General features: G+C 32.6%; 1 protein-coding gene across 10 annotated transcripts in view; it reads left to right on the top strand.

Annotated features, from left to right (window-relative positions):
• Positions 1–18,760, top strand: part of NBEA (neurobeachin) — a 679,748-nt gene that overhangs the window by 161,866 nt on the left and 499,122 nt on the right. For all 10 annotated transcript variants that reach the window (XM_046664612.1, XM_046664614.1, XM_046664615.1 and 7 more), the window contains 4 exons: positions 9,524–9,603; positions 10,318–10,380; positions 10,477–10,574; positions 14,332–14,424. In XM_046664612.1, the coding sequence (XP_046520568.1) occupies positions 9,524–9,603; positions 10,318–10,380; positions 10,477–10,574; positions 14,332–14,424 (334 nt within the window). The remainder of the gene's footprint in view (positions 1–9,523; positions 9,604–10,317; positions 10,381–10,476; positions 10,575–14,331; positions 14,425–18,760) is intronic.

The raw sequence follows: 18,760 nt of genomic DNA, 5'->3' as shown, positions 1-18,760 counted from the left end.
GTAGGTTTATATATAGATACATATATATATGTATTTGCGTATGTCTCAACTGATCTAAAGACATAGTCAAGAATAGTCAAAGGAAAGTAGAAGAGTATTTCTTTTCCTTTTTTTTCCTTCAGTGAATTGTACGCTTTATTCAAGAATTTCTTTTTAACTTTTTCTCTTTGAGCTATAATTGACATATAACATTATATTAGTTTCAGGTATAACATATGATTTGATATTTGTATATGTTCACCATACATAGCTAAAAAAATTTTTTATTGTGATGAGATTTTAAGATTTACTCTCTTAGCAACTTTCAAATATGCAATACAGTATTATTAACTATAGTCACCATGCTATACATTGCATCCCAAGGACTTATTGTTTCTTTTTATCTATTGTTTAATTTATTCTTTTTAATCTATATTTTTATTAATTTCTTCTTTTTAACTCTTTTTAATTGAAATTTCTTTCCTTATTTTTTTTGAGGAAGATTAGCGCTGAGCTAACATCTGCCAGCAGTCCTCCTCTTTTTGCTGAGGAACATTGGCCCTGAGCTAACATCTATGCCCATCTTCCTCTATTTTGTAGGTGGGGCGCCTGCCAGAGCATGGCTTGATAACTGGTGCATAGGTCCGCACCCGGGATGTGAACTGGTGAGCCCCAGGTCACTGAAGCAGAGCCTGTGAACTTAATGGCTATGCCACCAGGCAGACCCCTTAATTGCACTTTTTAATTGGTCTGAAATTAATTTTGTTATTTAGTGGAATGTGAGGTTCTGAAATATATAGTTTTCTAAATTACAACATTTTTTTCATATCATTTTGAACTCAAATACTTTCTTTTAGGGACACTCTAAAGATAATTTGAGCTACTACACTAGCTTTTCAAAGAAGTATTATTCATGTGTCATCACTCACCTAGAAAAGTAGGATCTTTTTGCTTTGAGTCTGAGTTAACACTTTTGTCTCTTAATTATTACAGATAGTTCACTGTAAAAACATTTATTTATATTAAAAATATCATAATAATACATGACCTTGGTAGCAAGTGAGATAATTTAAAGGTTTATGAATAAAAAGTTAATACTCTCCCAGAGACTTTTATCACCAGCTTCGTGGCTGATGCTGTTCCTTTAGTCTATCCCCCGAAGACAGAACCAAAAAGATATTCATTAACCAACAAGGACATCAACACAGCACAATAGGACGTCTGAGAGATCAACACAGCCAAATGTCTGAAGGTGGGGGTACTTGATCCCTGGGAAGGACTGGAAGGAGGTGAGAGGATCTCCTCCCACTCCCAATGGCAGTGATCTAGGGTGTGGGATCTCACACAGAGGCTGGCACACAACTCTAACAGGAGACAGGGGAATAGGTGGGACTCTGCAGGAATGCTTTCACTTTTGGAGTTGGTTCCTAGCCCACACGAAAGCTCCACAATGAGGTGGCTCAGCCTCCACATAGATACTCCCACCAAACCCAGCAGCCCAGGCAGGCCAGCAGTGAGTGCTGAGCATGCTTGGATGTGAAAGAAAGCACCTCCACTCCCCACTGCCTCCCCCTGCCTGGTGCACCAGCTTGGCCAGTTGGCCAGAGCAGTGGATCTACACCAGAGTACAGCTGTGCCTGTGCATGTGACCCACCAAGCATGGTAGCCAGCAGGTAAATGCAGACCAGCCCTATCAGCACAACTTCCAGCAGACATTGTGAATTCAGAAAACACAGCTTCTGCCACCCCAGTGGTGGCAGGTGGAATCTGTGACCAGATACAGCCAACCACTATGCACCAGCAAAGGTCCACTTCATCGAACACCATGATGAAATACATTAACACTTCAGACCAGAAGGAAAATGACAAGACAGAAAGCAATCCTGAAGTCACAGAAATTTGCAATCTAAATGACAGATAATTCAAAATAATCATCATCAAGAAACTCAAAGAGTTAACAAGAAAACTAAGAAAAACTGTTAAATGAACTCGGGAATAAAATTAATGAGCAGAAGGTATTCTTCTTAAAAGAGATTGAAACTCTAAAAAAAAAACCAAACAGAAGTGCTGGAGATGAAGAGCACAATTAATAAGATAAAAATCAATCTGGAAACCATACAAAACAGAACTGACATTTGGAGGACAGAATTAGTAATTTAGAGGACAGAAATATAGAAATGCTTCAGGTGGAAGAGGAGAGAGAACTAAGACTAAAAAAGAAAATAAATTCTCTGAGAAATATCCAACACAGTTAGGAAATGTAACATAAAGATTATACATATTCTAGAGGGAGAAAGGTGCAGAGAGCTTCTTCAAGAAATACTAGCTGAGAACTTTCCCAAACCTAGAGAATGAACTGGAATTACAAGTAAATGAAGCCAATAAAACACATAATTTCAAAAATGCAAGAAGACCTTCTCCAAGGCATATGTTAGTTAAACTTGCAAAAGTCAATGACAAAGAAAAAATATTAAAGGCAGCAAGACAGAAGGGAATCTACAAAGGAAACTCTATCAAGCTTTCAGTAGACTTCTCAGCAGAAACATTATAGGCCACCTGAGAGTGGAATGATATATTCAAAATACTGAAAGACAAAGACTTTCAGGCAAGAGTCTCTATCCAGCAAAACTATCCTTCAAAATGATGGAGAAAAAAACTTTCCCAAATGAACAAAAGCTGAGGGAGTTCTTCACCATGAGACCCCACCCTAAAAGAAATGATCAAGAATGCCCTCATACCAGATTAAAAAGGAAAAGGTTTACAAAGCCTTGAGCAAGGAGAGAAATAGAGAAAATCAGAAAATTGCAACTCTCTGTTAGAACAGGTTAGCAACCACTTAATTATAACGTTAAAGATAGAGAGAAGGAAAGCATCAAAGATAAGTATAGAAACTTCAGTTTAATCACAAACTCACAACACAAAACAGAATAATTTGTGACAACAACTTAGATGAAAAAGAGGACAGAGATGGAATCTACTTAGGCTGATGGAGATAAGAGGCTATCAGAAAATGGGCTATCTCATCTATGATATCTTTTTACGCAAACCTCATAGTAACCACTAAACAAAAAATCAGAACAGAGATGCAAGTGATGAAAAAAGATAAAAGTGAAAAAGCCATCATAGAGAATCACCAAACTAAAATGGCAGTCAGAAATGCACAGGAAGACAAACAAGGGAAATATAGAACAACCAGAAAACAAGAAATAAAATGGCAATATTAAGCCCTCGTATATCAATACTCTACACGTAAATGGATTGAATTCTCCATTCAAAAGACACAGAGTGGCTGGATGGATTAAAAAGCAAGACCCAACAATATGCTGTCTACAGGAAACACATCATAGCTCTAGAAACAAACAGGCTCAGAGTGAAGGGATGAAAGATGATACTCCAAGGAATAGCAAACAAAAGAATGCAGGTGTTGCCATACTTATATCAGACCAAGCAGATTTCAAGATAAAAATGACAATGAAAGAGAAAGAGGGGAAGTATGTAATGATAAAAGTGACATTCGACCCAGAGGACATAACACTTATGAATATGTATGCCCCTAACACAGGAGTGCCAAAGTACATAAGGCAACTATTAACAGACCTATTAAAGGCAGAAATTAACAGCAACACAATAATAGTAGGGGACCTCAACACCCCACTTAGATCAATGGATAGATCATACAGACAGAAAGTCAACAAGGAAATAATGGAATTAAATGAAAAATTAGACTAGATGGACTTAATAGATATATATATATAGAACACTCCATCAAAAACCAACAGCATACATAATCTTCTCAAGTGCACATGGACCATTCTCAAAGATAGACCATATAGTGGGAAACAAGGCAAGCCTCAATAAATCTAAGAAGATTCAAATCATATCAAACATCTTTTCTCACCATAATGCTAGGAAACTAGAAATCCACTATAAGAAAAAAGCATGGAAAGTGACAAATATGTGGAGACTAAACAACATGCTACTGAACAACCATTGGATCAATCAAAAAATCAAAGGAGAAATTAAAAAATGTCTGGAGACAAATTAAAATGGAAGTAAATCATACTCACTCTTATGGGATGCAGCAAAAGCGATTCTAAGAGAGAAATTCATAGCAATACAGGCCCACCTCAAAAAACAAGAAAAGTATCAAAGAGTAATCTTAAACTACACCTAACAGAAGCAGAAAACAAACAGAGCCCAAAGTCAGTAGAAGGAGGTAAATAATAGAAATTAGAGTGGAAATAAATGAAATTGAAACAAAAAAATGCTAGAAAGGATCAATGAAACAAAGAGCTGGTTCTTTGAGAAGATAAACACAATTGACAAACCCTTTAGCCAGACTCAGTAAGAAAAAAAGAGAAAGTTTCAAATAAATAAGATTAGGAATGACAGAGGAGAAATTATAATGGATATAACAGAAATGCAGAGGATTATAAGAGAATACTATGGAAAACTATATGCCAACAAATTGGATAACCTAGAAGAAGTACATAAATTCTTAGAATCATACAGCCTCCCAAAACTGAATTAAGAAGCATTGGAGAATCTGAATAGACCAGTCCCAAGTAAAGAGATTGAGACAGTAATCAAAAACCTCTCCAAAAACAAAAGTCCAGGACCAGATGGCTTCTCTGGAGAATTCTAGCAAAGGTTCAAAGAAGATTTATTATCTATCCTTCTCAAACTATTCCAAAAAATTGAAAGAGATGGATTGCTTCCTAACTCATTCTGTGAGGCCAACATCACCCTGATCCTAAAACCTGACAAAGTCAACACAAAGAAGAAAAGTTATAGACCAATATTGCTGATGAACATAGATGCAAAAATCCTCAACAAAATGTTGGGAAATTGAATTCAACAATACATTAAGAGGATCATACACCATGATCAAGTGGGATTTATACTAGGGATACAGGGATGGTTCAACATCCATAAATCAATCAACATGAGGAATAAAAATAACATGATCATCTCAGTAGATGCAGAGAAAGTGTTTGGCAAGCTCCAACATCCATTTATGATAAAGACTTGCAACAAAATGAGTACAGAAGGAGAGTACCTCAACATAATAAAGCCCATGTATGACAAACCTGCAGCCAACATCACACACAATGGTGAAAAACTAAGAGCCATCTCTCTGAGAACAGGAACAAGACAAGTGTGCCCACTCTCACCTCTCTTATTCAACACAGTACTGGCAGTTTTGGCTAGAGCAATTAGGCAAGAAAAAGAAATGTAACATATCCAAATTCACAGGGAGCCCACATAGGCAATGAAGAAGTGAAACTCTCACTGTTTTCATACAAATTGATTCTATATATAGAAAACCCTAAAGAGTTCATCAGAAAACTATTAGAAATAATCAAGTACAACAAGTGGCAGTGTGCAGAATCAACTTATAATAATCAATTGCATTTCTATACCATAATAGCAAACTAACAGAAAGAGAACTCAAGGATACAATCCCATTTACAGTCGCAACAAATAGAATAAAATATCTAGGAACAAATGTAAACAAGGAGGTGAAATATCTATACACTGAAGACTATAAGACATTGAAAGATATCGAGGATAACATAAAGAAATGGAAAGATATTCCATGTACATGGATTGGTAAAATAAATGTAGTTAAAATGTCCATATTGCCCAAAGCAATCTACAGATCCAGTGCAATCCCAATCAAAATCCCAATGACTTTCTTCATGGAAATAGAACAAAGAATCCCAGAATTTATATGGAACAACAAAAGACCTCAAATAGCAAAAGCAATCCTGAGAACAAAGAACAAAGCTGGAGGCATCACAATCCCTGACTTCAAAATATACTACAAACCCATAGTAATCAAAACAGCATGGTACTAGTACAAAAACAGACATGCAGATCAATGGAATGGAATTGAAAGCCCAGAAATAAAACCACACATCTATGGACAGCTAATCTTCAACAAAGGAGCCAAAAACATACAATGGAGAATGGAAAGTTTCTTCAATAAATGGTGTTGGGAAAAATGAACAGCCACATGCGAAAGAATGAAAGTAGACCATTATTTTACAACATACACAAAAATTAACTCAAAATGAATTAAAGACTTGAATGTAAGACCTGAAACCATAAAATTCCTAGAAGAAAATATAGGCATTACACTGTTTGACATTGGTCTTAGCAGCGTGTTTTCGAATAACATGTCCACTCAAGCATGGGAAACAAAAGAAAAAATAAATAAATGGGACTACATCAGACTAAAGAGCTTCTGCAAGGCAAAGGAAATGGTGAACAAAATGAAAAGACAACCCACCAACTGGGAGAATATATTTGCAAATCATATCTCTGACAAGGGGTTAATCTCCAAAGTATATGAAGAACTCAACAGCAAAAAAGCATCTACCTGATCAAAAAATAGGAAGAGGATATGAACTGACATTTTCCAAAGAAGACATACAGGTGGCCAACAGGCACATGAAAAGATGTTCAACATCACTAATCATTAGGGAAATGCAAGTCAAAACTACAATAAGATATCACCGTACATCTGTTAGAATGGCTATGATTACGAAGACAAAAAATAACAAATGTTGGAGAGGATCTAAAGAAAAGGCACCCCTGATAGACTGCTGTTGGGAATGCAAGCTAGTGCAGCCACTGTGGAAAACAGTATGGAGATTTCTCAAAAAATTAAAAGTAGAAATACCATATTACCCAGCTATCCCGCTACTGGGTATTTATCCAAAAACTTGATATCAACAATTCAAATTGTCTTATGCACTACTGTGTTCATTGCAGTGTTATTCATGATAAGCAAAATGTGGAAGAAACCCAAGTGCGCATCAACTGAGGAATGGGTAAAGAAGATGTGGTGTATGTATATACAATGGAATACTACTCAGCCGTAAAAACAGACAAAATCATCCCATTTGCAACAACATGGATGGACCTTGAGGGTATGATGTTAAGCAAAATAAGCCAGACAGAGAAAGGCAAACATAACATGATGTCACTCATGTGGAAGATAAACAAACACATGGACAAAGAGAATAGATTAGTGGTTACCAGAGGGGAAGGCAGTTGGGGGAGTGGGTGAAAGGAGTAAAGGGGCACATTATATGGTGACAGATAAAAATTAGACTGTTGATGGTGAGCACGATGCAGTCTATACCAATTACTGATAAATAGTAATGTTCTGAAATTTCTCAATGTTATAAACCATTATGACCTCAATAAAATAATAATAATAAAAAATGTTAATGCTCTGCCATATAGCCAGAATTACTAGTCTTGTATATTTTTCCACCTCTTTTTCTCTGTTCATGCAAACACGTACTTTCACATTCATATACATAGGTGCTTCATGTTATAGGTGTTTCAAAGATTTCTTTTGAATACATCAGAAACAGAAAATGGTATTATACATGCAAATGTATAATGAACCTTTTATAAACATCACTAAGTTTAAGCAATAGAACATTACCGTAATCCTGTGTGTACCTATCTTTGGTCACGTCTTTCTCCCATTCCGATTCATAGAGATAACCCCGTCCTCAATTTTATGTTTATTATGCGTTTTCTTTACTTGAGGGCTTATTATTTTTTATTATACTTTACTCCTTTGCTATTTATGTATGTATTCCTAAGTAGTTGATTGTTTAGCTTCTGTATTTTACATAATGGTATCATTTGTGATTTGTTTTGTCACTCAGTTTTATGTTTTTAAGATAAATCTATTTGTTTTATTTTGTAAAATATGGGTTCATATCATACATATACACAAAACTCACATATGAGTATATGTTTTTCTGCAACATGCTGTTTACATTGTGCAGTATATGACAATAGTAATTATAGATGACATTTACTGACTGCTTACAATTAAAATGTACCAGGCACTATTCTCATTCCTTTGCATATATTAATTCATTTAATCCTCACAAAACATCTGATGACATAAGCCCTATTATTATCCTCATCCTAATAATAAAAGAAAAAACTGATGCACAAAGATAGTATAAAACTTTTCTAATTTAATTAAGTGATGGCAGAATTATAAATAATAGTAAAGAAGTTGTTTCTAAGATAATGGCCATCTCTACTGGGATGGAATCGGGGATACCGTCAGGATGGGGAATGTGGCTCACAGATGAGGACTGGGTAGGGTGAGGGCTTTAGTATGCTGGAGTAGGCTGGTACCACAACCAATTATTAAGTATTCAGAGATGTTATGAGCTGGTTGTTAAACCACTGGTAGCTTGAACTTGAAATCACTTATGGTGGGAGAATTTATGTAAAAGAAATCAGAAATCTGCAAATGATATGAATCAGGACCTCACCCTTCTACTCTGTGCAGTTCCTTTACCTGCACACCAGTGGTTGATGGGTTTCCCTGCCAGGCTGCTGTCAATATTCAGTTTCTTGACCTAAAAAGTGGTTATACAGGTGTTTATTTTATAATTCATTAAGTCACACATTTTATCTTCTGTAATGTGTGCTATATTTCACAATGAAAAAGATTTAAAAAACCTAATACCAACTGTTGGTATGGAGGGAAAGGGTACTTTGTACACTTTTAACAGGAGTGGAGCAGAAAATGTGGAGGGCAGAGTCTGGAAAATAGGAAAAAGAGTTCATTCTCAAGAGTAGATGAAATGGATTGTTTGAGTGATAATTTGTTTTGAGATGTAATAATCTGCATGTGAATATTGTTGAGTTATTAAGCAGCTGTTATAAATTATACATAATGGGATTGTAGTTTTAAAATTTGTAGAGAAGCTGTATAAATCCTGGTTGCTTCAAGAAAGTCTTGATGTTTAAAGACTTTCGTGGTTCTAGTTACATTTTTAAAGGTATAGTTTCATTATTGTGTATCATATTTATTACATATATCACTGCATATTCTCATTGTTATTGATAATTAAATATTTTCAGTTAATTTCTTTGAAATTCAGATGTTATGATGGATTGGATATATATTATACTTTGTTCATTTATTGACTCAGAAGCATTTATTCAGAGTTCACTATAATACGTATTTGGTATGTAGAAGTAACGTGGAACAAAAAAGCTGCAAAACAAGTAATTACAATAGAGTGTCACCTTTCTGTGCTTTATTATATAATATATGGGGTGGAAATGAAGATGACCTTTAAATGAAGACAGATTTAATATGAGGATGGAGGAAACATTGGGAAAACTTGGATTTGAGGGGGAAAAGGGAACTACAAAGTTAATAAATGTAGGGAAAAGTATCCATATAAATACTTGATTGTACATTTATCAATGGATAGTAATATATTATAGTTTTTTAAAACGTAATTCTTTCTTCCAAATTTGATGTTTACTGAATAATTTGAAATTGCCAAAAATGTGAAAATTAATATTTATCTTCTTTGATATTATTGAAATTATATAGCATTAATACTAATAAATACTGTAATTATAATAAATATAATTTAAAGAATTCCATAGTATCCCAACATAATTTCATTAAGCTTATTGAATATCATGAGGATTTTTTTCCCCCATTTTTTTCCTCTCGTTTTCTGTTTTATTCTAGATGGTCCCCGGCCATCACAAAAGGAAATTATATCACTACGGGCATTTATGCTACTTTTTCTGAAACAGCTCATACTAAAGGTAAAAGAATTTTACATAATTCAAAATTGAAATATATTAGTTGAGAAGAAATTTTTGGCATAGTTTAAAATCATTGTTGTAAAATTAGTGGTAACTACCTTTAATTCATGAATTGCTTTCAAAATTCTGTAAATCTTAGTATTAACTTTTGTTGAACTTCATTGTTTATTAAATACTCTTTGTGATTGTCCACACTAAAGGATATAACAGAAGTGGACAAGGAACATATGCATAAGAATTGAGCTTAAATATTTTACTCTATAAAATGATCTGTGTTCTTGTATAAGAAGGCTTACATTATGTATTTTATCAAAGTAGGATTTTTAAAAGATTCAGATAAAGACAAATGGAAAACAAAGGTAAAATACATAGCAATTGGTATTGTAATCTTGCAGTAATTTGCATTACTTTAAGAAAAGAATAAATGGTTAGAAAATAGTGATATAAATACATTTAGATGATCAAAATATACTAACTTTTGATAGTAAAGATCAATCATATATTAGCAACTTGAAAAGAATAGATACAATTTTCTAAATATTTATTTAACTTCAAGTAATACAGCCTGTGAATTATGAAGTAGTTAGATATTTTAATTAAAATATCACTACTTTTAAGTTCTTATTTTCTTTTAAATGATCATTTTGATGCCTGTCTTAATATTAAAGCTTTAATCTTAGATTTAAATTAAGTAATAATTTTTTTTTAAATTAGGATCGAGGGGTCAAGGAAGATGAACTTCAGAGTATATTAAATTATCTACTTACAATGCATGAGGTAGGACATGGTTTGGGTCTTCTATTTTAATTATTTTATTCAAAGCATTAGAGTAAAATTTTAACTAAATAAATATTGGTGGTCCTTATTATGCAGGATGAAAATATTCATGATGTGTTACAGTTACTAGTGGCTTTAATGTCAGAACACCCAGCCTCAATGATACCAGCATTTGATCAAAGAAATGGAATAAGGTATGATTATAATATTAGTATTATTAATAGACTTTAATTGAGTACAATTGTGCTTCCTACAATAACCTCTATTTTATGAACTTTTGAATAAATATAGCAAAGTCTTATACATAAGAAGGGAATAAATGGACAGAGCTGCTATTAATCTTCTAGTATTCAAGGAAACATGTAGTGTATAAAAAATGGGTCTCAGATCTCAAAAAGAGTAATTAAATTGTTGTTGCTATTGTAAAGATATTTCAGGTAGTGGGAAGAGCAAATTTTTTTGCAAGAAGACAAGAAAAAGCATGGTGTATTTCAGCAAAAGAGAGCACAAGAAAATTATATGAGTTTAGGCTCTAGAGCTAGATAGTGGCCAGATTTGGAAGGTTCATATAATGGTAAGTTTAGGGTTATATTCTGTTAGTGATGAAAGGTAAAGAATTTTGAATGGGGAAGTGATTTACTCAGATTTCCGTTTTATTAGGTTTATAATCAGCAGTGTAGAAAATGAGTTGGAAGGGGACAGTACTGATTCAGCGAGATCAGTAGAGAGATTATTTTATTCATCAGTGTTAGGGATGTTGAGCTGGGGCATTGGTGGTCACGGTGGGAATAACAGAAAGATGTTTGCAGCAAGAGGCCAAACCAGGAGAATTTGAAAACTAGCTTTAGTTTTGGTGATTGTAAAGTAATTATGTAAATAAGTGAAGCATACTTTCTTGATTAGTATTCTCATGAACTTAAACCTATAACCTAACCCCTTAAGGATTCTCTCTCTTTATTTTTCTGGAGTCTGTTACTAAAATGAACAAGGAATCTAGGTTATGTCCTGTGCAACTCAGTGAACTTCCACAGGTTATAAAAAGAGATTGGAAATAGTATGTCAATAACTGTCAAGGGATTTTGTTAGTATTTCTTTTACTTGGCCATTTGTATCAGCAAATAACAACTTTCTACACTTGAAGGACTCCTTTTCAAATCAGAGAAGCAATCATTTAATTTCTATATGGATATCCAACTTCTGACATCACTATTACATATAAGTTTACAGTCCATGGGATTGCTCATCTTTTATGGATCCTTTAGAGGATTATACATTTAATTATTAACAACTACAAATATTTTCTTACTATGATATTGAACTGTGTGAAGCTGCTGATACTTAACTAATTTTACCAAAAATGGCAATTTCATGTGGTTCAACATAATAATATAATTACACTCATTCTTTTTAAATTATATTTAGAGTGAACACTTAGTATCCTTGACCTTAGATCCTAGTATCTGCTTTATTTTTATTATCTTAACTGATTAATTAAGTGAATTAATTTAAAATATTCTTATCAGCCTTGTGGATGATACCAACCTTAGATTGGTTATTGCTGTGAAATGCAGCAATAGAATTCTGCGTTATTTTGACACACTGGAAATACGATCTTACAAAAGAGAGTGCTATTTGGTATGATCTTTAGGGGACTGAAATAGTACTTTAAATGTATGATATGAAAGGATTGATTAGGCATAATGAATACAAAGGCCTGCTTGCTCATGGTTAACACCAGCTGAATATGTCACATTCTGACCAGTATTTTCAAAACAAAGATGGAAAATTCGCTACTTCCATGTTTCCACTTCAAAAAAGTATGGAGTATGTAGGCTCTGGCTTAAAAGATAGAAAAAGTAGGGTTATTAGAAAACATTTAAAAGTCTGTACCCTAGAAAATAGGTACCAAAGGGTAACAGTTTTCTATGAAATGTTTTCTGGGGAAAATTTTGATTGGTTATAATTCATACGTATGAAATAAACACAAAGAATAAACTTAATTTAATTCTGGTAATATTTTAACTGGACTTAAGAAACACCTTGTGATAATACAACACTGAACTGAATAGCTAAAAATGTGGTATTTTTATATCTGAAAGTCTTTGAAGAAAAGAATAGATAACTGCTTGTCTCACATAGTTTAGATAATTTTCTGGCTGAATATAGTAAGTTTGAGCAGATGAATTAGGATTCACCTATCTTATTATATTACAAGTAAGCATTCATTAACTGATTTGTCAATAATTTTCCTATTCATACTCTATTGCAGTCCCGTGTCTGTATCTTGTTTTGTAAGAAATGCTTGTCTAATTGTGAATAAGATCCTACATAGTGTAGATGTGTGATGGCCCTAGATGTTTTCATGTTTCAAATGTCAACTATAATTTCTCTTGATTCAGGGTGGATCTTATTCTTTCCCTCCAACTCAAAGTTATTTCTGGAGAATAGGAATTCTGTGGGAGTTTCTCATTCCATGTCTGCCTATGGTCATGCTTTTAGGCTGTGAGCTTTTACTGTAGTTCTCAAGATTATTTTTGCCATTGAATGTTCTTTCTTATGATTTCCTGAATATTTCTTTTTTGACATCTATAACTTTCCTATTCTTAAACTTCCTATTCTTGTACTTTCCTATTCCTGTACTTGTCTTCTTTCGTTACTGATCTTGGTCCTTAAAGTTCTGAAAATAGATTTCACTGTCAATGCATATTCATTTAGGAACTTGAGGCTTTTGAAAAAAATCATCTTCCAAAGGAAATAACTTTCATAGTCTGTTCTTCAGAGAGTAGTGCAAAAAAAGAAGCAATATCAACACTATATTATTTTCTTTTTTAATAGTATAAGCTACTATTAAACATAAAATGGATGTCATTAACTTTGTTATTCGTTCCCCTTTGTTAATGTCACTGAAATGATATGAAAATTATACTGCATCTTCTATTACGAGGTTTTTGTTTAGCCTAGATTACTTTACCTTCAACATATAAAATGACATTTTATTTTTTAAAAAATATATTTAATATAATAAAGCACGTTTTAATTTTATATCGTCACCGCTGCAACCCTTAGAGAATCTTGTTAAATTCTAGAATTAGTTGCAAAAGAATACAGTTATTACTGCCCTCTTCTACCTTATAGAAAAATATTTACTTTTATTTTTTGGAAAAAATGGCATAAAATTTCCAGAGTATCTATCAATATTATAATAAATGTGACCCTGCTCTTATGTAGTATTTGAAGTGACTGTATAGATTAGGTTAGGTTATGTGTTAGTAGAGACTTTTTTGCTCCAAGTAACAGAAAATGTCTCAAACTAATTTAAGTAAAAAGAGGATAATGTGTTTGTTATAGAAATCTCTTTAGTGTAGGAACCAGCAATTGGAAAGCTATCAGGAAAGAAGTTTGCATTCTCTGCCACATCCTGTATAGCATCTTTATTCTTCCTTCTGTATATAAACTCACCTATGTGAAAAAAACAGGGCTGTCCTATAGTTTCTATTTTGATTAATTTCCTAATTCAAGAGCCCAACGAAGACTGAATATTGTTTCTTAGATCTCATACCAGATTTTCAGAAAAGAAAAATAATTGGGCAGGTATCTACCTGTGGTTCAGGTAGCCATAACAAAGAAAAAAAGGTCATCAAGTATAAATGTTGGAGGCAATTCTAATAAAAGAGGAAATATGGCTTAAGTAAGCATGTATCTTAAAATTAAGAATTTTTGCTCAGTGTGCTGGGAGGCAATACTTATAAACAAGCAATCACATTGCCCTTTTGAGTATATATTTGAAAGCCAGGTTTAAAGAAAATTGTGCTGATTTTTAATTTTTCCAAAGAATTTAAAATCCTGAGAAGCATTTTATATTTTATATATAATTTATTGGTAAAGTATACAGTGCTTATATTTTTTATATTTATAAGTGCTTAAAAGATTATTTCTTTCTATACTTTTTAGAGTAATCTACAAATTATTGGCTTCAAAAAGTGAAAGTATTTGGGTTCAAGCTCTGAAGGTTCTGGGATACTTTCTGAAGCATTTAGGTCACAAGTAAGTTGAAATTTTCATAATGAATTGTAGAAATATCTACTGAAATTGTATTTTTACCAGTTTTGTATCTAATGTAACATATGAATATGACTGGAATAATCTTACAGTGGAAAATAATAGCTTCCTGTGGTAAAAGTTGTAAAAATATTTTATAGAAGAATGTTTTGTTAATAGTAGATTATAGAACAAAATCACATTTAAATAATATAGTTTATTTCTATTTGCTTGCTGACAAGATTATTGTTCATTTTCAGGATGTGATAAAATATTTCATCAAATAAAATAAAAGACATATGGATATGATTTCAGTGAAACTTTATTGACACAGGGAATATACCATGTATATTGAGGTCTCCCTGAGAGCTGCTCTTTTGTTTACATGCTAAGTCAGTATTTTATCATTTGTTTTCTTTTCTGACACTGAGGCTTATTGGTTACTTTTGTGATTTGAAGATCCTAGAATATCTCTTTTTTTTCTCCCAGAGGCCAAAACTCAAATACTTTTCAAAATCATCTGCTGGTATAATGGGTATTTTTCATACTGTGTTTTCCAGTGCATGAATATTCTTGTTTACATCCATTTTCTATATATATAATGAGCCCAAGAAAGTAGTATTGTCCTTTAGTATTGCTAAGTGGGGTTCCTCTCAGGACCTCAGTATTGCCAATTCTTTTTGATGTTGCAGTTTACCAAGACTTTGTTGATAACAGTAGTGAAAACTGCACAAAATCCAGATAGAACATCTCTCATATGCTAAATAGTGTAGAAGAGTGGATATTATTTGCATTTTGGTACCAAATCATTAGTCAAGTAAGGGAGAATAGAGATATTATAGATATTGGGAATAGTTCCACAAAGCCAAGAGTGTACAAAAGATTTACGCATATGTGAGGAACTGTGAGTCTACTAGGTAATAGAATATTGGGAAAGAGAAGCATATGTACTTTTAATATTAAGAGATAAGGATCTTTCAACTTTGATAAAGGAAAAGAACTTGTCTAGAAAAATAATAAAAGATTTGAGCCCTAGATGCAACCTCTTAAAAATTGTCAAGAAAACACATTTAAAAATGTAGAAACATGGAAGAGGCTGACCCAGTGGCATGGTGGTTAAGTTGACACCCTCCACTTTGGTGGCCCAGGGTTTACAGGTTCGGATCCCAGGTGCAGACCTAGCACTGCTTGTCAGGCCATGCTGTGACAGCATCTCACATAAAATAGAGGAAGATTGTCACAGATGTGCCAGTCTTCCTCATACACACAAAAAAGCTCAGTGACAGTCTTCCTCATGCACACACACAAAAATATATATAGAAAAATCGAAAAGATAAGCAAAGCTAATCAGTAGATGAAGAATACTCGCTGGAAAAATATTACTATGGAGTATAATAATTGTGATTAAAACTTTTACCATGAATTAAAAAAGTAAGAAATAAATGAATTGCTTCTAATGAAGGACGACTACTAAACAGAATTTCAAGAAGTGGGAAGAAATGGTAGGATAACATCGAAGTGTTAAATCATGAGCCAATAAAACTTTTGCAAAACACTGGAGGAAAAAAACTATCACACAAATAAAAATGAAATTAGAAGAAGCTCAAAGGAAGATAAACTCTGTGGATAGCATAGTAAGATACACAGAAGATAAAAATGAAAACAAAGCAAATAATATGTATGGATGAAAATATGAGTTAAGGAGGATTTAAGAGAAAATGATTGATACAGAAGGCACAGAAGTTCCAACAGTGGCATAAATTGAGTTTCCAAATAAGAAAAGCAAAATGATTTAACTAACTAAATATTTAAAACTATAAGCCAGTGAGGTCCTCATATACGATTCTGCCATCCATTTTAAAAGGGTGCATACTGTGTACCGGGGAAAATTTTCCTGAAAGGGTCAGCAGGAAAGTATACTATTGGATTTAAATATAAGTAAAAAATCCTTTGTTCAGCAGTGCACAAATAAGGGGAAAAATTGAGTCTGGCCTTAGACTTTTCTACAGCAACCTTCAATACAAAAAATGTAGAACAACCACAGATATTCAAGTGAAGAAACTGGGAGCCAAAGTATCTTCTAAGTGAAAAATGTGCTACCAAACAATTTTTAACCAGTCAAGGGACTGCTTTTTCTGAATAATTTTTGAGAAAATTTCTGGGGGAGGAAGTTAAGCCAATTGGTATTTCCTGGACAGACTACAGCTAATGACTACTGGTAAACACTGAATTAATTTAACACTAAAACTAAGACTAAAACAAATGTTTGGGTTAGAGTACCAGATGAGAATTTACTTTTTATATGCCCTAGTAAGGTAGAAATGCTACAATTATAATCAATTGGGAAAGGATTAATGAAAGAAAGAAAGTGGACTAAGTCTAAAGAGTGAAAGGATATCCATGTAAGCTGACAAATGAAATATTAGAAATATAGGCCTATTGACTAAAATTTGATGATATAGGAGAGAGGAAAAATTAAGAGTAAATATGTTGATTTTATTATTGCTCATAGTAAGGAAATATTCTTTCTAAACACGTAAAAGACATCTTAATCCTTTACAGTTACAAAGATAAGCAGTTCAACAAAATTGTAATGCTTTCAAGATAATTGAAGAACTATATGAATAAAACTAAGAACAATACATATAATGGAAGTCTTAAAAAAATCTATAAAAATCATGAAGCATAACATAAAATATGACATATCTAACACCAAACATATCTGCCAAAAAATAAATGTAAAAGTTTTTGCAAATCACCTATTAGAAGAAAAAAAATCAAAATTGATCACAGTAGTAAAACCCAGTTCTATATACAAGAAACATACTAAAAAGCAAAGTGATTTACAAAGGCTGAAAATAAAAGGATGAGAAAAGGTATACCACAAATACAAATAAAAAAAGCAGAAGTCATGATCTTAATATTGGACAAATTATAAGCCAAAAAGCAATAAACAGTATTAGAAAGGATACTTTATAATATTAAAGGGTGAAACTTTTATGAAATAAAAATTACAGGAGAAATAGACAGTCACTAATAGTTTAAAACATTAAAACAAGCTTTAATTCACCTCAGTTCATAAGAAGTTGAGGGGAAAAGTAATCTAAATAATAAGGTAAATCTGATTAATATAGTTTGAACTCAGTACCATGTTAATAAAGAATATAACTTTAAGTGCCCATGGAGTATTCATGAAAATTTGACCTGGTGTAGTAGGCATCAAAGAAAAATTCCAAAATGCGGAAGAAAAAAGGAACAGATTGTCTTTTAATATGCAGTAAAATTAGAAGATAGGAACAAAATTATAAACCAAAGATTCTTCTACCTAGAAATTTAAAATTTATTAAACAACTTTTGTGTCAAAGAGAAAATGTGCACTGAAATTGCGGAGTTTTTAGAAAACAACTTCAAAAAACCTATAGGATACAGTTAAAGAAGTGCTTAGGGGAATATCCAGACCGTAGGTCAATAAAAAATGAAATACAGAAATAAAGAATTAAAATGTAAAAGTTAGAAAAAGAATAACCAAATAAATGGAAGTAATTAATAAATAGAAAAGTAGGAATTGATTTAGAAGACAGAAAATCATTTAAAAAGCTGATTTTTAAAAATCATGATAGAAATGGATATCATCATTAAGCAACTCAGGAAAGGGCAAAATATGAATGTACAAAGTAAATGATAATTTCCATAACTAACAGAGAAACTGAGAAAATTAAAGGAATATTACATGATAACTTTGTACAACTTTCCCTAGAAATTGACAAGATAACCCAGTAGAAAAATAGGCGAAGGATATGAATGGTCAGCTTATAAAGGAAAATACACATGACATATAAACATTTGAAAGGAGCTGAATTATGCTTGTAATAAAGGAAGTATAGTCTGAAACTAAAGATGCCATTTCTTCACATATTAGATTGACAGAATTCTCAAAATCAATACTCTGTTAGCAAGGTTGTGGGGAGAGCAAGCACCCTCACATTGCTGCCTGGAGCATAAATTGGTATAACCCCATGTAGAATACAATTTATTAATTTTGATCAATGTTTGTCAAAATTACAAATACATATACTTTTCAACCCAGCAGTTCATCATTTGTACACACGTGAAATGATAGCTATTTAGAGTTATTCATAGTTGTATTGTTTATTGATGCTAAAGCTTAGAAAAAAAAATCTTGAATTTCTTGTTAAATAAATTATGGTTCATTTATTAAATGGAATTCTATGCAGTTATAAAAGAAAACCAATGAGATAACTCTCTGTATACAGATATCACAACTGTATTGTTAAATGATTAAAAATAAATAGATGGGTATGTATTGGATGTTGTTTTTGTA

The sequence above is a fragment of the Equus quagga genome, chromosome 6 (assembly GCF_021613505.1).
Source record: "Equus quagga isolate Etosha38 chromosome 6, UCLA_HA_Equagga_1.0, whole genome shotgun sequence".
Lineage (NCBI taxonomy): Eukaryota > Metazoa > Chordata > Mammalia > Perissodactyla > Equidae > Equus > Equus quagga.
Note: the sequence above shows the minus strand (reverse complement) of the source record. Positions and strands in the feature narration are given on the sequence as shown.